We start from the raw sequence: 25325 nt of genomic DNA, 5'->3' as shown, positions 1-25325 counted from the left end.
CCCTCCCTCCCAGCCATGATGGTGCCTCCACAGCCCCCACAGCCCGTGCTTCCCAGCTTGGATGCCAGTCAGCTGGCAGTTCAGCAGCAGAACTTCATCAATCAGCAGGCGCTGATCATGGTGAGGGTGGGCAGGTCCCGGGCGGGGTCAGGCGGTGGCAGGCCTTTGGGCCAGGCCAGGGCTCTCACCTCTTCCCCTTCAGGCCCAGCAGATGACCACCCAGGCCATGACCTTGACCCTGGAGCAGATGCAGCAGCGGCAGCGCCAGACCCAGGCCTCCGGGGCTGCCTCCCCGGCTCCACCCCCAGCTACTACCCCCAAGCCCAGGAAGCCTCCTACCCCCCGGGAGGAGCCAGCACGTGACCTGGAGTCAGCAAGTGCCAGCTTGAGGGTAAGGAGTGGAAGCCAGGCAGATGGTGGGCCTGGGGTGGGGGCTGCTGATTCCTGGGCTTCAGGGATGGGAGACACGGGGTGAGGATGAGCAGAAAGGAGGGGAGAAGAGGCTTCTGGCCCCCAGGCCACCCAGGGGTTGAGGGGTACGCTGTGAGTGTGGCCACGTGGCCAGCTAGAACCACGCATCCACTTATCCTTCTTGCCAGGAGGAACCCACCGAGGAGGCTCAGGACAGGCCCTGGCACCCCAAGAGCTTCCAGCAGAAACGGGACTACTTCCAGAAGATGGGTGAGGGCACGCGGGGAGGTGGGCTTGTGCAGAAGCCTGCCACTGCCTCCAGCCTGTGCACTGTGCTCCAAGCGTCAGTGCAGCCTGCCCAGCTGTCTGTCCAGCTGCCTGGGTGGGCACGCCAGGTGGGGGCTCTGGGCAAACACAGGTATGGAGAGGGCCATCTGGGGCACTTACAGGGCAGCAGCAGATCAAGGTGAAGGTGGTGAAGCCTCCGGCCAAGGTCCAGATCGCAAAGGCGGAGGAGCAGGAGGAGGAAGAAGAGGAGGAAGCCAGAGCAGGTGGTGGGAGGAGATGGGTAGGGGCTGTGGGCTCCAGCACTTTGTCTCATCATCTCATCCTCATCTTTCCTTTCTGTGCAGCGTCTCCTCCATCCCCTCCTCCTCCCCCAGTAGTGAGGAAGCCACTGAAACAAGGTGGGGCCAAAGCTGCGAATGAGGCTGAGGCTGAGCCAGCTGAAGAAGCCGGGCCTGGCGGTGGCCAAGGACCAGCCGGGGGTAGGGGGCCTGTAGTGTGCAGTGCAAATGAGGTTGAGGCTGAGCCAGGCAAGGAGGAGGCCAGGCCTGTCAGTGGCCGAGGGCCAGCCAGGGGCAGAGAGCCTATGGCGCAAAGCACGGAGCCCACGGTCCAACGGCTAGAGCCCAGCCGGGAGATCCGCAACATCATCCGCATGTACCAGAGCCGCCCAGGGCCTGTGCCTGTACCCGTGCAGCCATCCAGGTGGGCTCCCTGGAGGAGGTGGTGGGGTTGCTCCAGCCTCAAGGACCCCAGGTGACCTCTTCCTGCTTCCAGGAGGCTTCCTAAAAGTTTTGTGAAGAAAAACGACCCCAAAGACGAGGCTCTGGCTAAGCTGGGGATCAACGGTGCCTACTCGCCACCTTTGGTGAGAACTCTGCGCTGCCCCCTTCAGGCCACAAGCTGCTAGGAGTCTGAGGTCTCTGGAAGAAACAGGCCTGAAGCCTCCTCCACTCTTGGTTATGTGGCCTTGCCCTCTAGACACAGCCTATGCGCTTTCTCTGTACCTCCCAGACGCAGCCCCCTAGCCTGGGGAAGGGCCCCCCGCCAGCTGTGGCCCCTCGACCCAAGGCCCCCATCCAGCCAGGAACCTCCAGCTCCATCAAGGAGAAGCAGGGCCCCCTTCGGGACCTGTTTGGCCAGACCCCACCCTCTCCCGGCGCACCCCCACCTCCGCCAGCACCCCCACTGCCTCTGCTCGGGGACCCAGAGACCCATTCAGCTGAGCCCCGTGGTAAGGACCTCTCATCCCCATGGGGCGGGCTCAGTGGGGTGGGGGCAGGATTCCCAACAGACTCTGGGTACTCAGGGCGGAGGTCAGCTACCGGCTTCTGGACTTCGGAGCCATCAGGGAGGAGCCCCAGCTTCCGCGTTCCCACCCAGGGCAGGGCTGTCACCCCTGGGGCCTGCCTGATGCCAAGGGCTGTGCCTCACAGGGTGTTGTCCTGCAGGCAGATCCGATACCTCCGTGGGGAATGTAGTGGCCCTGGCTGACATGGTTGGGAGCACAGGACCTGGGAAGCTTAAGAGCAGGACATGGAGGCAGGAGAGGGTGCCTGGGGCAGTAGCAAGGTGGCGGTAGGCTGAGAGGGCCCTCAGGGGCTCCTGGGAGACAAGGGTCTTCACTCCCTGGGGCCCAGTCATTGATCTCTGGCAGGCCCTTCACCTGATACCCTTCCCCCAGTCTTGATAGAGCCCATGAGTGACCAGGGGGTCTCCACCCAGCTGCTTGTGCCCTCGGGCAGTGTATGCTTTTCCTACACTGGTGCGCCCTGGAAGCTGTTCCTACGAAAGGAGGTGGGCATGGGGTGGCTCTGGAGGACATACCTGGGACCCCAGGCACCCCCTCCCCATGCTCAAACACTGGGATCTGCTTCCCTGAGCCAACTTCTCAGGCCTGGTTTTCTGGTCTGGGCCTGGGAGGGCAGAGGTGGTAGGGGAGTCTGGGGAGAGGGGCAAGGGCACTGAACCCTTCTCACCTTGGCTCATCTACCACACCTCCAGGTGTTCTACCCCCGGGAGAACTTCAGCCATCCCTACTGCCTCCGGCTTCTCTGTGAGCAGGTGAGAGCAGGCCCACCTGTGAAACACTTGCAGACAGATGGTGTCCCCAGGCCCTTGGCTGAACACCTGGGCCAGGTCAACACCAGCGTGAGGGGCATAACTAGAGCCAGCACGCACAGGGCACCCTAAACACATTTGCCACTTAATCTTCACATCATCTCTGAGGAGCAACCATGCCACCACCTTATTTATAGACGAGGATTAAAATGGATGGAGGTGGTGGGTGCACCCCATGGAGAATACACTAAATGCTCCCCAAGTGTTTTAAACTGGTCCATTTTATGTCACGTGAAATTCACCTAAAAAAAAAAAAAAGTTGAGATAACAAAGTATATACAGTGCACAACCCAGGGCCGGGCATGCAATAGGTGCTTAATAAATGGTGGTTGTTACTTTGCCCCCCGCCCTGGAGGCTCCAGGGGCTCGGCCTGTTTGCCCCCAGACTCTGCACTTAGCCTCCCTTCTTCCCTCCATGGGGAGGGGGCAGGTGGGAAGTTCTGAGTGGAGGAGCTCTGGGCTCAGAAGTCCCAAAACCCTCTCTGCCCTACCCATGCGCCAGGGGTCCTAGGGGCAGGTTAGCACCAGAGGTACCCAGGCATGGGGGCGCCGTCCAGGGCCTCTCCAGCCTTTCCTCTGCCCCACACGCCTGGGGCTGCTCCCAGGACCTGTGCTGACTGCCTGGCTCTGCCCCAGATTCTGCGGGACACCTTCACCGAGTCCTGCATTCGGATCTCCCAGAAGGAGAGGAGCAGAATGAAGGACCTGCTGGGTAGGGGGTCCTGGGGTTGGGACTGAGTGCTTGGACTGGGCCAGCCCTGAGGGTGGTGGGAGCCACCCCTGGGGTCTCCCTGTGTGAGTATGGGGCAGGGGGAGGGGGCAGCCAGAGGGCAATGGGGCTGTTTCCTGCCCACAGGGGACTTGGAGGTGGGCCTAGACTCCATCGCCTCCACTGAAGACAGCGTCAAGAAGCGCATCGTGGTGGCAGCCCGGGACAACTGGGCCAATTACTTCTCCCGAATCTTCCCAGTCTCGGTCAGGGACGCCAGGGTCAATGGGGTGGGGGTAGGGTCTGCCAGCACAGCCCCCTGCAGCAAGGACAAGAGCTGGGGGGCAGGCAGGGACCCCATGGAAGGGCAGCTCCAGGACACCTTCTTTGGTGTGGGGGACCCAGGACTCTGTGGGGACCCAGGAGCCTGCCGTGACCCACCTGCTTCCCCGCAGGGTGAGAGTGGCAGTGATGTCCAACTGCTGGGTGTGTCTCACCGGGGGTTGAGACTGCTCAAAGTGACTCAAGGCTCCAGCTTCCACCCTGACCAGCTCAAGACCCTCTGCTCGTACAGGTGAGCTGGGCCAGGGCTGGGAGGGGAGAGATGAGTGTGAGGTGACCCTGAACTCACAATCACCTTGTGCACAGCTTTGCTGAGGTGCTGGGTGTGGAGTGCCGGGGCACCTCCACCCTGGAGCTGTCACTGAAGAGCGAGCAGCTGGTGCTGTACACGGTCCGGGCGGGCACCATCAAGTCCATGGTTGACCTGTACCTGAATGAGCTAAAGAAGGCACGTGTGGGCCGGGGTCGGGGCCTCCACCCAGGTGTCACGGCTGGGCTGGGAGTGTCATCCAGGCTTCTTCATGCTGCAGGGGTGGGCTGGCTCCCTAGAACTCTGGGTGCTAGGCAGAGGGTGAAGCCAACCAAGGGGTCCGCAGGACAGGGAGTCACAGCTGCCCCGCCCCCTCCCCACTCACCCACCTGCCCACCAGAAAAAAAAAACCCAGTGCTGCCCACCAGGACTCTGACTATGTCATCGCCCTGCGAAGCTACATCACCGATGACAGCAGCCTTCTCAGCTTCCACCGCGGGGACCTCATTAAGCTGTTGCCTGTGGCCACTCTGGAGCCAGGTATCCCCGGGGACAGGCAGTTGGCTGGCCCAGGGAGGGCCCCTGCCTGGTGTGCAGAGGGGCCAGGTGGCTGAGGTGCCCTCCGTGGCTGTCTTCTAGGCTGGCAGTTCGGCTCCTGCGGGGGCCGCTCTGGACTCTTCCCTGCAGACATGGTGCAGCCGGCAGCTGCCCCTGACTTCTCGATGAAGCAGCAGAGCAGCAGGCGCAGGAGTGCGGTGCAGCGTGGGGAGCCAGGGCTGGCTCCGGGGGCCGAGGCCTCAGAGGTGAGGGTGACGGTGGTGGCCTAGCTGGTAGTCGAGGAAGGACAGACAGGGTGCGACCATCCACCATGAGGCCTGCCGGGCTCCAAGGAGCTCCTGGTGGATGGCACTTGGTCTGAGGCTGCCCCGGTACCCTCTCACTGTCTCTTGCCCCTCTCCCCAGCAAGACTGTAAGCCTTCTGTGGGCAGGGGCTGCTGTCCCCATCTTGTCCCATGGGGCACTTACCTACTGCCGCCACGGAAGACCCTGCTCAATGAACAGCTCTGACTGTCCTGGCTCCCTGAGTTGGCTGACTTGGCTGCCCCTCCTGTTTCTCTAGGGTCTGGCTGGGTGGGGCAGGCAGGGCCTCTGGGACAGGCCAGGGGGCACGAGGGTGGCAGCAGGTCTCCTGTGTTCCTAGTGCCCTGCCCAGCCCTGGAACCAGGCTCACAGCGAGGACTTGGAGGCCCCCAGCCTGCACCCCTCAGCAGGCTCTCTGTCCACCTACTCCCACAACTACAGTATGCAGGAATTCGCCCTGCGCTTCTTCCGGGAGCCCCGGACCTTGTGAGTGCCCCACCCCTACCCCCATGCCTGGCTTTCCACGGTCCCTCGGAGGTGAGCCTCCCTGCTCAGAGCCACCAGGCTATTGCTCCTACCCCAGTCTCTTACATACCCCAGACCAAGGGCGGGAGGGCCAGGCAAGCAAGGCTGTCGTCCTGTTGTCCCCACAGGCTGCACTCAACAGATGGAGATGCCAAGGTAAAGGCCACGGACAGCCTGGTGCAGTACACCAAGGTGAGGGGGAGCAGTGGGGAGGAGCTGGCCTGTGGCTCCCCTCTGCCCTGCATGGACCCCAGCCCCATGGCTCACCTCTGTGGCTGCAGGTGCCCATTCAGGAATCACTCATCAGCTTCAGTGACGAGGACAAGAACAAGCAGGCTGTGGAAAGCTTCCGGGGTGAGTGGCATGCTGGGCCTTGACGTCTGGGGCTGGGTGGTCTGCATGGGGCCCTGGGACCCATGGCCTCTTCTCTCCTTGAGCCCTGCCTGGCTCTGCCTGCTCAGGGAAGCTCTCGGGGTGGGTCCTGTGCCCCTGCCCTCAACCACTTCTCCTGCCCAAGGGCTGTGGTGGAGTCTGGGACTGGAAGGCAGCGGGTGGCTCCAGGCAGCACTACGCATTGTGTGTGGTCTTGGGTGCCCCTGTCTCCCTGAGCCCTAGTTCCCTGGGGTATAAAGCTGGCACCAGGCGGCCTGCCTAGCTCATGTGTGTTTTGAGAGTATGGGCAGTATGAGCGGGTGGTGGGCAGTGGCCAACGCCTGGTACTTCCTCTTCTGCCCACAGCTCTGATGCAGTTCATGGGTGACCAGTCCAAGCCCCGGGGCAAGGACGAGGTGGAGCTGCTTTATGAGCTGTTGAAGGTGAGCGGGCTGTGTGCGTGGGAGCCGGGGGCCACCAGCCCAGAGAGCTGCTTCCGTCCTCCTGCCTGGGCTGAGGGCTGCCTCCCCTCACTCACTGTTCACGCACCTGCTCTGTGCTGGGGCTGAGACCCTGCTCTCAGAGAGCTGTTACTCCAGTGGGAGGAGACAGTCAGCAACAGGGGCTGCCATGTGCTCAGTAGGGAGGTCCTAGCTGACATTATTTATTGTGTTACTTCACTGTAATAATAAAGCAGGGGAAGGAACTGTGGTTTTACATAGCATTCTAATCTTAGCTCCTGTGTGACCCTGGGCAAATCAGCTAACCTCTCTGGGCTTCGTGGTCAGATGACATTGGAGCAGAGAGCCATCAGGCAGAGCATCTGGGCAGAGAGAAGGGCTGGTGCACCCATCCTGATATGAGAGGGTGTGATGGGGATGGGGAGGGGATTGTGGGGCAGCACTGAAGGGCTTTGCAGAGAGGGTTGGCTTAGGCTTGTAGAACTGCTCTGGCTATTGTAGACATTATGGGGGTGTGGTCCCAGGTGAGAGATGGAGCTGGCCTGGGCCAAGAGGCAGCCACGGAGGGGAGAAGTGGCAGGCATGGGGGGGATCAAGGCTACCTCCAAGATGTTGGCCCAAGCCACCACCACCACTCATATCGACCCTATAGGACAGAGTAGAGCTGCCCTATAGGGTTTCTAAGTCTGTAAATTTTACCGAAGGAGATTGCCACATCTTTCTCCTTGGCGGGTTCGAACTGCAGACCTTTTGGTTAGCAGCTGAGTGCTTTAACCACTGCACCACCAGGGGTCCTTGTGGGAAGGCCAAGGGGAAGCAAATCCCAGGATCCAAGTGAAGAGAGAGATTTAGGGTAAAATTGACCTGCTGTGCAGGTGTTGTTGATAGCGGCCCCCTGGTGTGTCACTTTAGCTGTCACCCCCCAAGCCTGTCTCTCCACCTTCGGATCCCTTCCCTCCCTCCCCGATCCACATGGCCACTCTGCCCTGAGGCCTTCCCCTGCCCCCCTGCCCCTCCTGTCCCCACAGCTGTGCCGGGAGGAGAGCCTCAGGGATGAGATTTACTGCCAAGTCATCAAGCAGGTCACGGAACATCCCCAGCCGTGAGTGGGGGTACCTGCTGGGGTGGCTCAGGGCCTCTAGGGGAGCAGAACTCTGGCTCTGGAGGCCTGACGTCCTGGCCTTCTGCCTGCAGGGAACACTGCACTCGAGGCTGGAAGTTCCTCAGCCTGCTCACGGGCTTCTTCCCGCCATCCACTACCCTGATGCCCTACGTGACTAAGTTCCTGCAGGGTGCAGGCCTGAGCCAAGGTGCCTGTTGGCGGGCTGGCAGGAAGGTGGGTGCTTGGCTGGTGGGGGGCTTTGGGGTGCTCTGACCCCCGCCTGGCTCCTCTCTGCAGAGCTGGCCTGCAGCAGCCAAGAGCACCTCCAACGCACAGTCAAGTATGGGGGGCGCCAACGACTACCCATGCCTGGTGAAATAAAGGCCTTCCTGGTACTGGGGGTACAGGCGGAGGGGCTCCTGGGATCCCGTGGGAGAGCGCTGAGCCCCTGCCACTGGTAGACTCTGACCCACTCCCTGCCTCTGCAGAAAGGCCAGGAGGTCCACATGCTTCTGATTCACCTGCCGGGGGGCGTGGACTACAGGACCAACATCCAGATGTTCACAGTGAGCACGGGGCACCCAGGAGGGTGGAGGGAAAGGCAGGGAGAACCCCGCCCCCATCATGGCCTGTCCACATGCCAGGTGGCCGCAGAAGTGCTGGAGGAGCTGTGCAGCCACATGGGCGTCGCGGACCCCCAGGAGGTGCAGGAATTCGCCCTCTTCCTCATCAGAGGGGAAGGTGAGGCCCCACACCTGGAGGAAGGGTGGCTGGGTAGTTAGGGAGGTGTCCTGACCTGCTGGGCCCCACACCCACTTCTGCCCATGAGTGAGGCTGTGTCTACACTGGGGGTGGCAGGACAGGCCCCACGCAGTGGCGGCGGGTGGCTTGTGGTGGAGCAGGCTCGGGTGGGACGGGGCTGGAGAGCAGTGCAGGCAGCAACTGGGGTGGTGGGCAGTGCTGGCCCGGGCAGCAGGGCAGGCAGCAGGGCAGAGGCCCAGCACTGGCTCTGAGGTGGCAGGGCAGCCTGTGGACTGTGGGCTCTGGTGGCAGGTGACCTGGTGCGGCCCCTTCGGCCCTTCGAGTACCTCAACAGTGTGATGGTGGACCAGGACCTGAGCCTGCACAGCTGGCGGCTGGGCTGGGAGACACCACTACACTTTGACCATCCCACCTACATCTGCATCCATTACAGCCAGGTCAGCCACCTGCTTCTGGTGCCGGGCAGTTGGTGGGCTGCATCCCCACCAAGGGGCTCTGATTCTCGCTTTCACAGAACATGGTCCCTTCACTGCTTCCCCTCAGGTGCTGTGGGACTACCTCCAGGGGAAGCTGCTGGTCAGTGCCCAGGCAGATGCCCAGCTCGCCCACCTGGCAGCCCTGCAGCACCTCAGCAGAAATACCAAGGACCCACCTACAGAGTGAGTGTGTGCCTGCCCCCAGAGCCAGCACCCCTCTTTGTGCCCCCCGGTGCCGACGCCCACCTCAGCACCCCCACCCCCTCCTCTGAGGCCTCAGACCCCAACCAGTCTGGCCATGTGCCTGTCCTCCCACCCACCCCACGCTCCTGGAGGGCAGGTAAGGATGCGTTCCTGGGGGTGGAACCCTTACCCACAGGAGCCACTTGCTCATTTATTTAGCACCTGCTGTATGCCCAGCCCTGCACTAGATGGTCAGGGGTCACGGGCCAAACTGACCCGTCCTATGTCCTAGGCGAGACCTGCTGCTTTACGTGCCGAAGCAGCTGCAACGGCAGCTGAACATGGCCACCATAAAGCGCCTGATGGACCAAGAGCTGAGGCAGCTGCAGCGACACAGCCTGCAGGACGCACAGATCAGCTTCATTGGTGGGTCTGGGATGGAGGTAGGGAGCTGCGGCCACAGGCCCAGGAGGGACAGGTGAGGGTGAGGACTGCAGAGGTGCCCTCACACACCTGGGGGGACAAACAGGGCAGGGTCTCGCCAACCCTCAGGGCCCCGAGGCCAGAACCCTGCCCTCTCATCTCCAGAGGCCGTGAGCCAGCTGCCCCTCTTTGGCTACACTGTGTACGTGGTGCTGCGTGTGAGCCAGCTGGCCCTGCCTGGGCCTGGCCTTCTGGGGCTCAATCGCCAGCACCTTATCCTCATGGACTCCAGTTCCCAGGTAACAAGGCTTTCCCCCAGCACTGGCCTGGGCCCTGGGGGGCCAACCCCCCTCCCAGGCCTCTTGGTGACCTCTCCCGGCCCGCCCACAGAAACTGTACTGCTCTGTCGCCCTGCATGAAATCCAGCGGCTCCGCCTGCTGAGCCCCCGGGAGGAGGGTGGGGCCCCGGGCCTGGAGCTCAACTATGGCTCGGTCCACAGCCCCCAAACCATCTGGTTCGAGCTGCCGCAGGTGAGGCGCACTGCTTGCTCTGGGTGGGAACCCAGGGCCACCAGGCTCAGAAGTGTGCATTGGGCAGAGGTGCGCGGCTGGTGGGAACCCGTGGTGGCCCCTCTGCCCACAGGCCCAGGAGCTACAGCAGACGATTGCCTTCCTGCTGGACAGCAGCACCAGCACACCTTACTAGAGTTGTGGCGGCTGCGGCCAGGGTCTCATCCCAACGCTCTCCCCTGCTGCTACTGCTACTGGGCCATGCTGGTTTGGACTTCACGTGGTGGCTGGGAAGCTGAGAGGCGGGGGCTGCCGCTGGGGAGAGCTGGCCTGGGGTGGGCTGCAGGAGCTCGGATGCCTAGTCTGGGGGACATGCTCACCCGACCCCGGCCCCCCACCGCTGCCCCAGTTCAACATCAGCAAGAACCCAGGCCTGGGAGCAGCGGCTGCTGAGGAAATAAACTCCTAAGAGAAAAGGGATGTGTGTGCGTGTCAGGACAAACATGACTTTATTCATAAACTCTCAGTCCGGCGGCCTTGCTTGGCTGCCTGCTCCCCGCGGGCTCTGCACCTGGGTGGAGGCTGCAGGCAGGCATCTCGAGGGGGTAGTGCGTGGCGGGGGGTGGGTGCTGAGGCCAGCAGGGGCTTCTCTGGAACAGGCCCCAATACTTAGGGCAGGGGGGCCTCACCTCTAGCTTAAAACTTAAGTGCAGAAGCAGCAGCGAGGCTCAGCCTTCTTCCTCTTGCCCTGGCAGCAGTTACCTGGCCACCTTCTCACCTGGGGCCGACCCAGAAAACCAGCCATGTGGGGCAGGTGAGGCAGGAGGCTCTGGGAGAGAGGACCCCAGGCTTCACAAGCAGCGAGCAAGGCGGGCTGGTTCCTGACCTAGACATTGGTTTGGGAGGTGCCTGGAGCCATCCCCAAGGCAAGGTGTGGTTGGAAGGACCCTGAGAAAAGGTGACACCCCAGGCCTGTCCACCTCCCCCTCCCTGAGCAAGGCCGAGGCCGGCCCCAAGGTAGAGTATGAGGAGGGCGCGCTAGTCCCAGGCAGTGGTCAGTCATTGCTGAGGGCCGGACAGGCCCTGCCAGTCAGCGTCACTCTCACACCGGGTTCGGCCGTGGAAGAACTGCCTGATGAGGTTCTGGGCCTCTTCTGTCACTGAATTGTGGGGGTGGGGGTATATGAGGGCCAGTCCCCTCCAGAGCCTCCCACCCAGTGCCTCCTGCCCTGGTGATGCAGGCCCTCAGGTACTTACCGCTCCCTCCAGGGGAGATCTCCTGAGTTAGTAGGTGTGACAGGTGGCGGGCGAAGCCTTTGAACAGCTCCTGGGCAGCAGAGGGTGAGGAGACCTGGAGGGCACTAGGCCCTACCCTGCCCCCAGAGCAGCCACAACAGCACCCAAGGGTGAGGCAGACTCCCACTCCTGCCCTGCCTCCCACCCGGCCCTCAGGTGTCCCAGGCCAGAGGGTAGAGCAGAGCCCCCAAACCTCCTACCTTGGATGCAAACTTGCCCTGCTTGTAGAAGGGGGTGAGGCACTTGACCACAACACTCGCAGCCTCCTTCAGGGAGATGCTGGCAGCTGGGAGCTGGCAGGGGCCATGGGTCGTTGGGTACAAGGCGCCCTGGTCCCTGGCTGAAACGCTGCCCCTGGCCTCAGCAGAGACGCAGGGCTTGGCTAAGGGGCGAGGCCTCTTCTGAGCCAGGCTCTCTGGGTTCTCCTGGGTAGGGCCACAGTGGAGTCACTCCCAGGCTCCCTTTCACTGGCCCCTCCCCTCCTTCTGGAAGACTGGTCCTCTGCACCCACAGGCTCCCTCCAGCCTGTTCCTTAGCCATCTGCTGCTGAGATAAGGACGTGATTTTCCCCACCCTGCAGCCTAGAGCAGAGCACAGCCATGCTACTTTCCATCCCGCAGGGCCTGGCCCTGACGAACCTGCTGGGGTCTGGGCCGCTTGCCCCTCTGGGTCTCCTGTGGGGGCGTGGGCTGGGCTCCAGGGGGCCCCTGGTCACCGAGTGGGCAGGCACTGACCGGGGGAAGAGCAGGCATCAGGGCTCCAGGTGCTCCTGCATCCCAGGCAGCCCATAGGCCACCTTGGGAATAAGCCCTGAGCTCCGGAGGACCCGGGTAGCCAAGGTGATACTCCCAAAGGTCCTAGTACACCCACCACCCTCACCTCAGCCCTTCCCTGGTGGGCTCCTCAGTGTGCAGAGGGGTGGCAAAACACCCCGGGGCTCCATTGTCATCCCCTGCGCACTTCTCTGGGGCTGCTAGGGGGCCTGATAGGCTCTCCACCCTCTGGCAGAAGCGGGCAATGTTCTGAGAGTCCTTGTGGGCTGCTTCAGCAAGGAGCTGCTGCTTCTTCTTGGCCCGGGCCTTGGCCAGGGGGCTGCCCTTAGAGTCTTTGGCTTTCTTCTTGGGGGAGGGCTCCCCACTCTCAGCAACCCCTCCAGGGCCTGCTCCTCTGGGCCCAGGGAGGGGCTCAGCCCTGTCCTCGTCCAGGAAGCCATGCAGCTGCCTGGGGGGCTCCTGCTGGCTTCCCTGAACAGACTGGGGAACTGGCGCCTCGGACGGCATCCTCTCCATCAGTTCAGTGGCTGTCTGGAACAGGCAGGAGCCTTTGGGGAAGCCGGCTCCCACCCGCTTGGCTTTGAGCTACAAGGAAGAGAGAGGGATCGACCAACAGGCCCCTCGGGACCCACTCACTGGCTGGTCCAGCCACGGCCCCACTGGGTCAGGATCTTGGGGTGTGGGAGGGGTGGGGAAGACAGGTTGCCACTCAGGCGTCAGGAAGAGAGGATGACAGGCTGTGGGGGGCGGCCAGCAGAGCAGGAACACTAGAGGGTCTCCCCTGGGCACCCCAGGGCCTGGGCTATGCCTGCCCTGAACACAGAGGGGACCCAGGTCACCACAAACCGAGTACACTTGGGAGGCCGGCAGGATGTCATGCTCACTGGGCTCTGGGGGCCCAGCTTGGGTGCTGCAGCTCCTGGCCCTGCCAACCACATCGGAGTAGAGCTGCTTGTCCTTGGAGGCTTTGTGGATCTCAGCCACCTGGGGCAGAAACAGATGGGATGCAGCGGGCCACTAGTTCCTCCCCAAAGGCCCCACCCAAACCTCCCCCAAGTAGGTTTCTGTGGCCAATGGCTCCAGGCAACTGGACACTGGACAAACTCTGGTCCTCAGGGGGCTGGGTGGAACCTCCTCCAGCCGGCAAAGGAGGGAAGTCAGGCTCTGCCCCAATAAGTGGCCTCCTGGGAGCCCTGGGGAGAGCCCCTGGTGAGTGTGCCTGCCCCGCCTGTCCAGGCCCACCTTCCTCAGCACGCTGGCCTTGTACAGGTTGGCTGCCTTGGCACTGCGGAACAACTCATGTTCTAGCTCCACAGCCTTGGCCTGGAGGTCGGCTCTGTGGGAAGTGAGCCAGACATCAGCCAGGCCTGAGCCCTCACCCCGCAGAGCTTCTGCTGGATTCTCCCTCAAGCGGAGTCAGGGCCTGGTGGGAGTGGCCTTGGGCACATGGGTTCCCACCTGACTCTGTGACACTCTCTGGGTAGTCTTCAGCAGCCACTGGTCACTGCTAGGTCGTGGCCAAGCCTGCCCCCAAGTGGGGCTGTGATGACTTACACCCCCAGGAGTAGAATTGGTTACCATCTGGGGATGTGGGTAGCTGAACATCCCAGGAACACTTCTGAGATGGGGGTCCTGAGGTCTCCAAAAGACTAAGAGCTCTTAGGGAGACCTCAACCCGGGGTGCCTGGCCACATCCCCAGCTCCCATAGTCTGGGACACTCACCCCTCAATGGCACCCGCAGCCTGCTGGTTACTGCTTAGTGCCTCCTGCAGCAGCCGCAGGCAGTGCTCACGGGCCTGTACGGGAGACAGAGAGGATCACATGAGCCTTGCAGCTGGGGGAGCGTCCTGGGGGCGGTGAGGAGCTGCCCACCCTGTACCTTCACAGTGAGCTTGGGGATCTTCCTGCTGGAAGCTTCTTTCAGGGGACAGTCATCATCTGGGGAGGGAACAGGTGGGCGCTTCCACACTATTTTCTGTGAGGTGTGTTCCATCCACACACCCCTCACCCTCACCCCTACCCCTCACCAGCCCCAAGGCATCCCTGAACTCACCTGGGGGTACGAATTCTTCTGTCTTGGGATCTTTACCCTGGAAAAGTCATGAAGGACCCCTGAGGCCCTCGTAGGGCAGCTCCCAGGCCTGGCCAGGAATGGGGCTGAGGATGTGGGCAGCAGGGGCCACCAGGGACCCCACTATCTGCAGGTACCCCACCTGCGGCCAGCTCAGGGCTTGCATAGACCAACCACCCGCCCGAGCCCTGCCCTCTTCACCTTGCGCAGCTGCATCTGCTTCTGATAGAAGAGACTCCATTCCCGCTTGTGGGCCTCGTCTCGGCCCTCGTCCCCACTGCCTCCGGAGCCTTCGTCGTACCTGGGGGCAGGCTGGGCGTGAGCAGCCCAGAGCCTCATCTCTGGCCCCCTCAACCAGCCTCTGGCAGGTGGTGGGGTCCCTGCCATCCCCGACAGCTCTCTCACAGCCTACCCTCAGGTGCTCAGGGCCACGCCAGGGTCCAGAACCCAATGTGGCCCACAGGGCCAGGGGCGGATGACAGTATTAGGTCACCTCTGGTCTGCCCTTGGCATCGGGGGAGAACAGGCTCTTCCCATCGGCTGGGGCCGTGGACTCATGACCCCTCACCTGCTAAAGCCCCCGTAGCCCCTGCGGCCTCCCTCGTACAGCTCAGGGTCAAAGCCATTCCCCTGGGGAGGCCTGATGCAGGTCCTGCTCCAGCTGCTACTGCGCTCCACAGCGTCCAGCTGCCTCCGCACAGCCTCAGGGTTCTGGCAGTGGTCGCAGCCTCTGGTGCAGGTCGGGGGTGCATCCCCAAAGTACTTGGCGATAGCAGCGTGGCGACACCTGGGGCAGTGGCATAGCAGAGGTAAGGGGTAAGGAGCCCAGGCCAGTGATGCTCACTCACCCCATACCTCCACCCCGGCGAGTGTCCCTTGCATCAGGCTCCACGCCAGCACTTCACCTGCCTCACCACCCATGGCAGCCTTGATTCCCATGTGCCACATGGGAACATCCAGAGGAGCCTGGCTGAGCCTCCACTTTGAAGTGCTTCTCCAGGGGTTACTCCTCTGGCCCATGAGGCTTCCCCCATTCTCAAACAGTGGCACCCAGGAGAGCTGGGGCTCTGGGCTGACTAAGGGTGTATCCTTAGGGAAAACATGGTCTCATCTTTTAACAAGGGCCAGAGAAGCGCCGCCGACCTCATGGGGCCAAGTAGGAAGCAAACAAGATAATGCTCTGTGGCGCTCTGCACAGGGCCTTGCACACAGCAGGTGGCTGGGCTGGGACAACCAAGCCCCACTCTTAAGCCCTGGTCTGGGGGCAGAAGATGGAGGGGCAGCAGGAAGGGGTCCCACTCCCCTCAGCACTCTGCTTTGCTTCTGGCTCTTGGTCTCTTCCTTGTTGTCCCCACCAAGCCTCTGCACGCAGGGACACAGGTGATCCTGACAGCCGGCCACTGGTGAGGGCCCAGCCAGTCTCCTCATCTCACCTTCCACTGCCCCACCCTGTCACAGCCCTGGTGAGGTGACAGCTGGGAGCAGGCAGCAGCCCCCTGAAGCTCTGGCTCTCCTATGATTCCCCAGGCTGGGGACAGAGGTCAATCCTGGGACAGGTGAGAGGCCCGGAAGGGGACACTGGCTTTATCAGGGCTTTGACAGTAGTCACTTCTGCCGTCTGGAATCCAGCACAGGGTAGGAGGCCCGAGAAGAGATGCCAGAGCAGAGACAGGGCCGCCAGGCACCGCAGCCCAGAGACAAGAACAGTTGGTGTCCAAGGCTCTGACTGAACTCCTCTCAAAGTGAGCCTGCCAGGGACCACAGGCAGTACTTGGGACCAAGACCCCAGAGGCAGGCTCCAGGGACAACAGCTGACTGTTAACACCCCTGTGGGGGAGGGTCTGGTACATTTTATTTGGCCAAGTGGAGAAGGCAGCTCTAAGGCCAGACTAGGGCTTCAGAGAGCAGTGGATGCCATGGCCACCAGAGGGTGCTGTTCCTGATGCCTCGGCTCCACTCAGGGACTCTTCTGTTGGTTCTGTCGGTGCAGGGGCCGAATCTGTACCCTTCAAGCCCCCCCTCCACCCAAGTGGGTCTTCTACACAGTGCCTGCCTGTCCTGCTCCGAGAGGCTTTGGCATCTGAGTGCGGGGTGGGGGGCGCAGGCTGGTTGCCTCCCCTCAACCCCCTCTATCTGGCCCTGATTCAGTAGGGTTTTGACTCAGACTCAAAGGGCTCCATTGACAGCAGGCTGGGGTCAGTCCTCTTCCTGTTCCGGGCGTGCCCTGGCCTGCTGGGTGGCCCCCGCCCTGGACCCCTCCCTGAGAACCAGCTGAGGACGGGAGCCAGCCCACACAGCCCTGCAGACACTGTGCTTTGGCACACAGAGCCCAGCGGGTTTCCTTCCTCTCCTCCCAGGGCCCTGAGGAATGGGAAGCTCCTCCCTGGCCTGCAGGCCTCCTTGGACACCTAAGTTCTTCCCCAAGATGCCTCTGGATGCCAGAGGCAGCTCCTCCACTATTTACTTTCCTTTCAAGAGAGGCCAGAGGAAGGTCCCGGCAGGGAGTGGCCTGAGGAACAGGGCAGGGTGGTCAGGGGACAGAGGGCAAGGGCCTGGCAGGGAGATGTCCACTGGGGTTGCGGGGCAAGAACTGGGGCTGCTCGGTTTCCCTCCCTCCCTCCCTCCCTCCACACCCTTAGGTAGAGCGTCCCTGGGGTCATCTCTGCCTAGAAACACGACCTCTCCTTCCATCAGTGCACAGCCAGCCCAGCCCAGGACCGGCCCCTGGCGCTCACCACACACAGGCCGCAGAGGGCGGGGGAGTGGGAGGGGAGAAGGGACGGAGACAAGCCGTCGGAAGAGGCCTGCAGAGGCCTTTTACACAGTGGAGTCACCGGTGCTGGGGAGCAGCCTGCGCTGGGCACAGCCTATGCAATTTGACACTTGGATCTCCAGGACGACCAACAACAAAAAAGCCAAGACAGCTGGCTGTCAGCGGCCAGGCTCTGCATGAGGGGAAGCGCTGAGGGGCGCAACAGTGGGTCAGAAAAGAGGTGTTCGAGGAGGAAGTAAAGGTGGAAGTACGAGAAGAGGGACGGCCAAGAGCTGAGAAGGCAAGTGGGGGCTTGGTACACGGGGTGCTCCTGTGCAAGGCCCCCTGCCCCAACACCTGAGCTCCTGGTGAGTGGTGCTGGGTGGGGTGACAGGCCACCAACTGCATGACAACAGGGAGAAGGCACCTGGGGGTGCATCTAGTTGGGGTCTCTGGGCAGGGAGCCAGGAAGCCTCCCGTTCAAAGCAAGCCACCCTCTGTCAGGAGGGACACCCCACTCAGAGGGGCTCCTCCTCTGCTTGTGCCATGCCGGGCACAAAGGGCCTGCTTACTCTGCAGATTTGGCTAAGCCTTTTCCATTCAGGGGGCTTAAGAGTGGGGATTGGTTGCCCCAGCCCAGCCACCACGTGTGCACTGAGCTGCCCTTCCCCAGGATCGAGGCAGATGAGATGGGCTCTCCCTGTGCCCTGCTGGCTTCCCCATAGAGGTGCTTAGGAGGGTCTGCCCAGCCAGCTTGCAAACCCCCAGGATACGCAGGGCCCGAAGCGGCTCTGGTCTACTGTCTCCGGGGCTGGAACAGCCGAGGCACCTCAGTGGGGCTCGGCTACTTCTGCCAGGCTGCCCTCAGCTCAGGCTCTGCCCACTTAGGTCCCGTGAGTACTAACACCTCCCTGCTGACAGTGAGCCCCAAACTCTGCCCCAGGAATGCGAGAGGTCTCTAAACCACAGGGTCAGGTGGGGGAAGGTGACAGTGGAAATGAGGCTGGGGGAGGCACCACCCTGGTGCCTGGGCTCTGCTGCCGCCACTGTGGGGCTGGCTCTAGCCGCCCTCCCACAGCACCACGAGCAGCCCCTGTGGGCCAGGCCCTGGAGCCCCGCTACTGGTGCCACCCCTTACCCGTCCTCACGCCAGGGTCAGCCCCCCTCCACCACATCCCCCAGCTGTTTTCCTCAGAGCAAACAAGCTGGTATCTAATAAGTAAGGAAAACAACCTCCTAAAGAAAACCAAGGATCAGTCCAAGTATTCTTGGCTCGGCAGAGGCTGTGGGGTTTGGCCTGGGCTGGTGGCTGGGCGAAGAAACTCCTGCAGCAATGGGACCCACATGGCTGACCGGGGACAGAAGCCGGGCTGACGTGAGGCGGTGGCGGGAGGGTCAGGCGAGGGAGGGTATGGCGGGAGCCGCTACGACATCTGCTGGCATGTGTCTGTGAGCCACGCTGGCAGGCCAGGGTCTGCCATCCCTGCACGCTACAGGGCAGACGGAGGTCTGCTCCGGGGTCCCTTGAACATGTTCCCTGAGCTGGGAGGGCAGAGGGGGATGCCCAGCAGTGCAGGGAAGGGCCCCCTGCCCTGGAAAGCTACAGGCTGGGTGAGTGGGGACCGAGAAGAGCCAGCAGCAACTCTTCATCTCAAGTCAGGGCTGAGGCAGGAAGCAGTCGTCAAACACTCAGCATGGCTCATGGTGGGCACCGGTGCCTGTGGTCAGGCCTCTGGGCCCACGAGTCATCCACAACTGTCAGTTCCGCCTCATTCTAGCGATTGCTCCAGCAAGATAACACGTGTGGCATGTGTGGCCAAAGCCCACAATAAAAAACTGGGCAGAAACGAGCAGCCCTCTGTGGCCCTGAGCCATTGCAGCGCGCAGTGGCACTTATCAGCCACAGCACGCCTGCCCTCTCCTCACCGGGAGCTGGGAAGGGAAGCACTGACTCTGCAAGGAGACCGGGAAGCCCAGCACCCAGGCAGCTGTCTGGCCTGAAGGATGCCCGTCTGCACCACCACTAGGCTCTCTGTGCCAGGAGATGCCACACCAAGGAATGTCTCCAGCCCCTTGGTTCTACCAGCTCCCTCTCTGTCCTGGTCCCCCGTCTCCTCTGCTCCCATTGCAGCCGGTGGCGGCACCCTCAGAGGCTGCGGAAGGACTGCACAGGCAGCCCGGGCTGCAGGAGGGCCTGATGGCTGCTCTCCATGGGGCCTGTGGCTGCCTCTTGGGGAAGCTCTGAGCCTGAGAAGCTCTAAGCCAGGCACTACCGAGGCTTCCCTGGCTTACAGGCAGAATGACGGTTCTGGAGGAAGGAGTGTGCTGATCCTGAGCTAGAGAGACTGGAAAGACACAGAGCTGTCAGTAGCCTGACTGGGCTTCCCTGCCTTCCTCCCTCCAAACCTGGAGGCCAAGGGGACGAGGGCCGGCGGCCAGACCAAGGTCTGCATTTCCCCCGGGGTTCCTTCAGGGCACATACCACTCGGTCACCTGACTCGGGTTATATTGGGCAGCCAGGCTTCTAGCACTCCCTTGGACTTGCTGTAAATAATCTGCTGGGCAGAGTGCTGGGGGCCTAGTGGAATGTGCATCTCTCCAGAGCGGGAGCAGGACAGGGCCTGGATCCCTTCAGCAGCCCACGCCCCCAGGGGCCCAAGCCTGCCGCCACAAGAAACCAGCAGAAAGCAGATGGGGCAGAGACACCGTCTCCTCTCACACGTGTGACAGAACTGGCGCACAGCCCTGGTCAGACCCCAGAGCTGGCCTTCCAGCTGGCTAATTCAGGACAGGGTGGTCAGCCCTCGAGAGGCCCTGGATGCAAGGCCATGACGCCTCCCACGGGTGTGGACCAGTTCTCCCAGAGCCCCAGCGTCCCTGGTTTCAGAACTCCCAGAGGATGGCTAGCTTTCTATCCAAAGCTTCTGACCCACACACCTGCCTTTGCTGCCAGCAAACTCCGCCTCAGCCCAGCCTTCCTGCTCCCTTCTGGGAGACCTCAGTCCCCATCCTGACCCACTCTCCATGGCCGCGTCTCCTCAATTGCGGTATGAGGGTGCCCTCTGTCTCTCCTGGGGTCTCTGGGTGTGAGAGCTCACGGTGAGAACAAGCCTGCCCTCCAACCCTCCTCTGAGGAGCATCTCTGTGGGGCCACATTAGGCCTCTCAGGCCCAGGGCCAGCAAGCTGAAGAGGCTGGAGCAAGGACGGCGAATCAGGAGGAGAAGAGCGCCCAGCTCTGCAATGTGCACATGAACCCCCAGGCTTCAGGCAGCACCCTTAGTCCCTCCTCCAACAGTGAGGTGACAGGGCCCCATGCACCTGGAAACCTGGGGGACTAGATGGCACAGAGGCCCCAGAACAAGGGAGGGCCGGCCTCCTACCATGTGCACCAGCTGGAGGAGGGGTCCCTTTGTCTGCCTCGTGGACCAGGTCTATGCTTAGGCTAACACGGCACACAAGACCTGCCTCTTTGGTGACAAGTATCACATGCAGTCCTCAGAGACTGGGGGGTGGGGGGCTCCAACCTGGCGAGATAAAAAAATCATTGCCACCAAAGTTACCTCTGACTCACAGTGACCCTACAGGACAAAGTAGAACTGCCCCTATAGGGTTTCCAAGGCTGTAATCTTTACCAAAGCAGATTTTCACATCTTCCTCCCACAGAGCATATGGTAGGTTTGAACTGCTGACCTTTTGGTTAGCAGCTGAGCCCTTAACCACTGTGCCACCAGGATAAGAGACGTGCCCATTCAAAGCTATGCTCTGGACTCTCGTGCTGGGGTAACGTATCTTGCTGGTCAATGAGCAGCCTGCCCATGATGCCACTAGCATGGTGCAGGGGGAGGGGCGGTGGCTGGGACCCCTTTCCTGCTATGCGACTTGGCTAAGTCGCTCGACCCCTCCAGGCCTCAGTTTCCCACATGTAAAAGAAACATGGCTGTAACAGAGGATCTGAGGTGCTCTGCCTCTTAGCATATTTGACAACTGGGACCCTAATCTCCTCCTCACCCCTAGCCCAGGGGTAAGGTGTGAGAGAAGCTAGGGGAATCTGACTCAAGGAGCCTCCCACCTGGGACAGGAAACCCCACCTACCTTTCTACAGCGCCCCCCTGCCTGCAATCTCCATCATTACTTTAAAAAACAGTCCCTCAGCTCCAGCTTGCCCCGGACATCTTCCTTCAATACATACACCGTAAATATCCAGGGAACAAAGGCGGCAGATGAAACTCCCTAAAGGTGCTGTGGGAGGGCTGGTTGACTGTACGGGGGCAGTGACACCTCTGATGCCAGTGAGACCCAAAGGTGGCATGAACATGTGAAGGGTCGGTGAGGTGACCTTCCAGCTGGTTGGTTCTAAGCAGCTGCAACAGGGGCAGCAGCACCAGAGTGACTGGCTTCTCAAACTGCAGTCACCTTGGAAGAATCAGAGCAGAGGGCCCACCTGCCCAGCTAGGACGAGGGACAAGGTGGGCAATGATGCAAGCGGTGGCCTGGCACCAGCCCCTGCCTGTCTGTTCTGCCCCCTGGATGAGTCTCTGTGTGGTGGGATGGTTCAGGCTGGTAGACACAAGCTGCCCCTGGTCCCTCTCCTCAGAGGCACTGGCTCCCTCAGCCCACAGGAGGAGGTGGGGGAAAGTGTGCTCTGATGCACCACATGGCCCACCTCAGACTCGGGCCTGGACCTTCCCCTTCTGCCTCCCGAGACAGGAGGCAGCTCTGATCACAGGCTTGGAAAGCTGAGCTGCCACATACCTGCGCCAGAGTGGGTGCGGGGCAGGCTAGAGCCGGCAGGGGATGAACTGGCCTGACCAGTCCTGGAACTCACGGCCAATCCCAGCCTGAGTGAGGGCCTCTTGGCAAAAATTGGAGGGATGCTGTGGCATCTCTCTATCCTCCCAGGAGAAAGGAGTATGAGTAAAGAAATTGGGCTGGTAGGGAAGGTCTTTAGGCCAATGGGAGAGGTGGGGAGCCCCGGGGGGGGGGGCTCAAGTGTGCATCCTCGAAGGCAGGACACTTCCCCAAATCCATTCTCACCCATGGCTGACCCTGGACCAATGCTCCCACGACCCTGCACATGACGAGGAGCACAAGCTCCCGGCGGGATCTGGGGGGAGGCACCCAAAGCACTGAACGACCCATGGGCCAACAGGGAAACGTGCCAGTCAGGGGCGCGTGACGGAATCTCAGAGTAGTCTCGGGACAAGGGAATGCAGCCATGAAGTCATCCATCTTGCAGCCAGAAAATTCTCTGACCTTGGCCAGTGGGCAGAGCCTCCAGTGCCCCACTCCGCTGAGCAGCAGCCCTCCAGCTTCACTCCCCCTGGGCAGTGCCAGCTAGGTGGGGGCCGAGGGCCACGGCTTAGCAGAGGGCCCCCACTCCCTCCCTCCCTTGTGAGCCACCAGGGAGCAATGGGTGAGACCAGACCAACTCGTTCCACAGGTGGAGGGCGGTGAGAGGGTGGCTCTCGGAGTGTGCTGCCAGCCCCAGGAAACGTCAGGTGCTCTCTCTGCCTTAGCATAGCCTGGCGGGCGCCTGGCGTACCATGGTGGCCCCCAGCTTCGCGCAAGAGATGCATGCCATGGGTGAGAAGCTGCTGCTCAAGCTGCAGAGGCTGCCTCAGGCGGAGCCCGTGGAGGTGGTGGCCTTCTCTGTCATCCTCCTTTTTGTAGGTAAGTTGGGGAAGCCCCGCCAGGGCTGGGGGTTCCCAGACGGAGGGGGACAGAGTGGTCGAGGAGAAGCAGACAAAGGACTTCCCCGCATTGTCTGGCAGGCAGGTTAAGCTCACGAGGAAAGGGGACCCCATCCCTGCTGCTTAAGTGACACGCAGGGTGGGGACCACCGCCCAGCAGCACCCAACACTCCTATCCCAGGACAAAATAAAGCTCTGGGCAGTGGAGGAGAAAGAGATGACTCCCATCAGACTTGGGGTTTCTGGCCACTGAACAGGCCTTGAGAACGGCCTGCCACACTTCCAGAGGCTTCCTCCCGAGGGTTCCTCCTCCCCGCTTTCTGAGTTCCCTGTGCTCTCTACCTCCTCCCTCCCTAACCTCCAGCTGCAGTCCTGCTGCTTCTACTCATTGCCTGCAGCTACTGCTGCGCCCACTGCTGCTGCCCCCGGCAGCGTGGCAGGAAGATCCAAGTGCGGCCCATGACCCCACCGTAAGAGATGGTGGGATGAGCGAGGAGAAACTGGAGAGGAGCCTGCCGCGGCCTGGGCTCCAGCCACGACACAGGCGATCTGCCACCCTGCAGCCCTCAGCCCAGGACAGACAGCCACTGACCCGGCTCGGGCCCTGCCCAGGCATCTGGACACCAGAGCCTTCTGAGAACACAGGACTGTTCCAGGCACAAACTTCTCAGCTCCCAGTGAACACCAGGTGCCGAAGAGGCGGCAGCTGTCTCAAAACTGAGTACACCACCCTGCATTCTTTGCCTACTTGTGCTTTCTGACAAAACAGGGAAGCAGGGCCCCATCTCTTGAGGGAGAAGAGCCCACTGCACCTGTGGGGAGCTGGCCCTGAGGGTTCTGCCAAAGAACTGGCGCAAGCCAATCAGAGGGACATCGTGCAGTAACTACTGGACGCCAAGATCCCTGCCCAAGTGGGAACATGTCAGTCAGTATTCTACTTCAGTGCTTGCCTGCTTCTTTCCAAGTAAAAGCTTTTAGTTACGTGTTTCTGCGGCACCAGACTCCCTGCAGGTTGGGCTGGGCTCCAGGCATGAGAGGGCGGTGTGCCAGAACTCCAGGGTGTGACCAGAGACCGGCCTTCCCAGGCCCCTGTGCTCCCTGTGCCCGTGAGAGTTGGAAAACATGCAGGCAGGGGTGACATGGAGGGATGGGAGAGAATGCCCCGCGAGGGAGGGGTAACCTGTCATGTGAGGGCTGCCACTTCTCTCTGGCACCCAGACACCTGCCCTGAGCGCCAGGGCTGTTGAGCCCAGGCAGGTGCCAGGCTCAGGAGCCACGGAACACTTTTGCCTGCCATTCACTTCCCCGCAAGCCCCACCAGCAGGTTCAGGTGACTGGGCCTCCCCAAACTTCTGAAGTAAGAGGAGTACAGTCCCTAGTGTTGTCTGGAGCCTGCATGCTGACCCCCTTGCCCTTATGACACCTGTTTATGTATCAAACTGTCAGGGTTCAAATCCTCACTCCGCCACTGATTGGCTGAGTGCCTGCAGGCACGCAACATCACCCCTGTGCCACCGTGTCTTCCCTGTGATGCGTGCACCTCCTGCCAAAGACACAATTGTGTGGATAAACTGAGATGACCTATGTCAGGCGTTTGGCACATGCTGGACATACTGGGAGGGCTCCATAAACATGAGCCATCATTATGTTTGCCCCTCTAAAGACAGCAGCATCAACCCAAAGCCACAGGGTCCTCATGCTGATGACTGGTCCTGTGAAATGCAATACCCTTCCTGTCCCCTCCCCCGAGTTTACTTTGTCTTTCAGAGACCTTTACAGGTGGAATGACAAGCCCAGGAATGTGGCAAGGGGAGGCACAAGGCTCCATCAATGCCAATGGGGCAGGGCAGAGCATCCACAGCACTCCCCCCTGTCCCCACGGGTCCCCCAGAGCCACAAATAGTCAGTTTTCTACATGTTTCTGTCATCTTGGGCCATGCAGCCCAAGCCTGGGCTACGGGGGAGAGGAGCTCTGTTCACCAGAAAACAGTCAGTGGGCAGGGGATGCCAGCCCTGCTCTCTCCAGCTGGTGATCCAGGCTGCACCAGCAGGGACAGGCTGGGCAGGTGATGCACTGGTTTCACATCCTGGCTGGTTTCACTTCCTGGTTTCCACAGACTTGCCCAACAGGTTTAGGGTGAAGACCCAGAGAGGAAGTGTTTCCACACAAAATATAAAAATTCAAGAATGTGCCTTACCCTCACCACCACCAAAGAATGGAATCCATGATGATGATGATGGCAATAATGATAATGGTGATGATGATGGTTATGGTGGTGATGGTGATGAGGGTGTTGGTGATGATGGTGATGGTGAGGATGGCGATAATGATGGCGGTGATGGTGACAGTGGTGGTAACAGGGAGCCAGTGCTCACTGAGGGCTGACACCTGCTCAGGCATTGCTTTAATGAGCACTTTGATGTAGATAAATTCATTGAATCATCACCACACCTCAACGGGGTAGATACCATCATCACCCCTGTATTTCAGAGGTGAGGATGTGGAGCCTTGGCAATGCAGGGTGACTTGTCTCAGTGCAGCTAGCTAAAAGTGGTACAGCCGGCCTGAGCCCAGCCCACCTGGCTCCAGAGCCCTGCTCTGAACTCTACACTCAGGGCACCTGGCCTCCCAGGTGAAGTACAGATAAAGCTCTTGTTCCATACCCTCCATCAACCAGCCCTACACCCCAAATACACACACCCCAAACTCTGTCTCAAAATCGCCTTCCTATCTATCAGTGGGTGGAACCCAGCAGGTAGGGGCTGGGTGGGGTCCACCCAGGTCTCCTCCCAGAAGAAAAACAGGCTCAGGGCTGGGCAGGGATGCGGAAGCCCCGCCTTCTTCAGTCCCAGCACTGCCACCAAGGCTGGAGGGTGTCCAGGAACCCTCGGCTCAGTGCTGCTGCCCAATTCCCAGCTGACTTTTCCTTTGACGAGTGTTGCTCAGC

At 61.3% G+C, this 25325-nt stretch overlaps 3 protein-coding genes across 8 annotated transcripts in view; 2 read left to right on the top strand and 1 right to left on the bottom strand.

Moving 5' to 3' along the window:
- Positions 1-10062, top strand: part of MYO15B (myosin XVB) — a 31338-nt gene extending 21276 nt beyond the window's left edge. Inside the window, 31 exon segments of the mRNA XM_064270304.1 lie at positions 14-120; positions 203-391; positions 603-681; positions 861-962; positions 1044-1226; positions 1320-1401; positions 1477-1564; positions 1711-1930; positions 2381-2493; positions 2701-2760; positions 3454-3529; positions 3674-3792; positions 3982-4100; positions 4175-4316; positions 4547-4658; positions 4758-4921; positions 5320-5465; positions 5633-5696; positions 5786-5858; positions 6243-6319; positions 7366-7439; positions 7532-7647; positions 7737-7831; positions 7928-8005; positions 8084-8180; positions 8493-8638; positions 8745-8860; positions 9153-9286; positions 9449-9582; positions 9674-9814; positions 9927-10062. Of these exon segments, the coding sequence (XP_064126374.1) occupies positions 14-120; positions 203-391; positions 603-681; positions 861-962; positions 1044-1226; positions 1320-1401; positions 1477-1564; positions 1711-1930; positions 2381-2493; positions 2701-2760; positions 3454-3529; positions 3674-3792; positions 3982-4100; positions 4175-4316; positions 4547-4658; positions 4758-4921; positions 5320-5465; positions 5633-5696; positions 5786-5858; positions 6243-6319; positions 7366-7439; positions 7532-7647; positions 7737-7831; positions 7928-8005; positions 8084-8180; positions 8493-8638; positions 8745-8860; positions 9153-9286; positions 9449-9582; positions 9674-9814; positions 9927-9989 (3509 nt within the window). The 3' untranslated portion in view covers positions 9990-10062.
- Positions 10063-10273: 211 nt separating this feature from the next.
- Positions 10274-25325, bottom strand: part of RECQL5 (RecQ like helicase 5) — a 32028-nt gene continuing 16976 nt past the window's right edge. For 3 of the 6 annotated variants that reach the window (XM_023556887.2, XM_023556885.2, XM_010596955.3), the window contains 12 exons: positions 14503-14721; positions 14136-14235; positions 13917-13953; positions 13743-13801; positions 13586-13659; positions 13105-13198; positions 12709-12846; positions 11969-12447; positions 11728-11818; positions 11290-11514; positions 11051-11120; positions 10274-10953 (listed from right to left, as the gene is read on the bottom strand). In XM_023556887.2, coding sequence (XP_023412655.1) covers positions 10853-10953; positions 11051-11120; positions 11290-11514; positions 11728-11818; positions 11969-12447; positions 12709-12846; positions 13105-13198; positions 13586-13659; positions 13743-13801; positions 13917-13953; positions 14136-14235; positions 14503-14721 — 1687 coding nt within the window. In that variant the 3' untranslated portion in view covers positions 10274-10852. Of the gene's footprint in view, positions 10954-11050; positions 11121-11289; positions 11515-11727; positions 11819-11968; positions 12448-12505; positions 12847-13104; positions 13199-13585; positions 13660-13742; positions 13802-13916; positions 13954-14135; positions 14236-14502; positions 14722-25325 lie in introns of those variants that run through there. The other 3 variants (XM_023556886.2, XM_023556889.2, XM_023556888.2) reach the window with 3 other exon arrangements.
- SMIM5 (small integral membrane protein 5) lies at positions 16711-23399 on the top strand. Its single transcript, XM_003417259.3, has 3 exons — positions 16711-17054; positions 22204-22357; positions 22742-23399. The coding sequence occupies exons 2-3, from the start codon at positions 22231-22233 to the stop codon at positions 22849-22851; spliced, it is 237 nt and encodes a 78-aa protein (XP_003417307.1). The 5' UTR covers positions 16711-17054; positions 22204-22230; the 3' UTR covers positions 22852-23399.

The sequence above is a fragment of the Loxodonta africana genome, chromosome 18 (genome assembly GCF_030014295.1).
Source record: "Loxodonta africana isolate mLoxAfr1 chromosome 18, mLoxAfr1.hap2, whole genome shotgun sequence".
NCBI lineage: Eukaryota > Metazoa > Chordata > Mammalia > Proboscidea > Elephantidae > Loxodonta > Loxodonta africana.
Note: the sequence above shows the minus strand (reverse complement) of the source record. Positions and strands in the feature narration are given on the sequence as shown.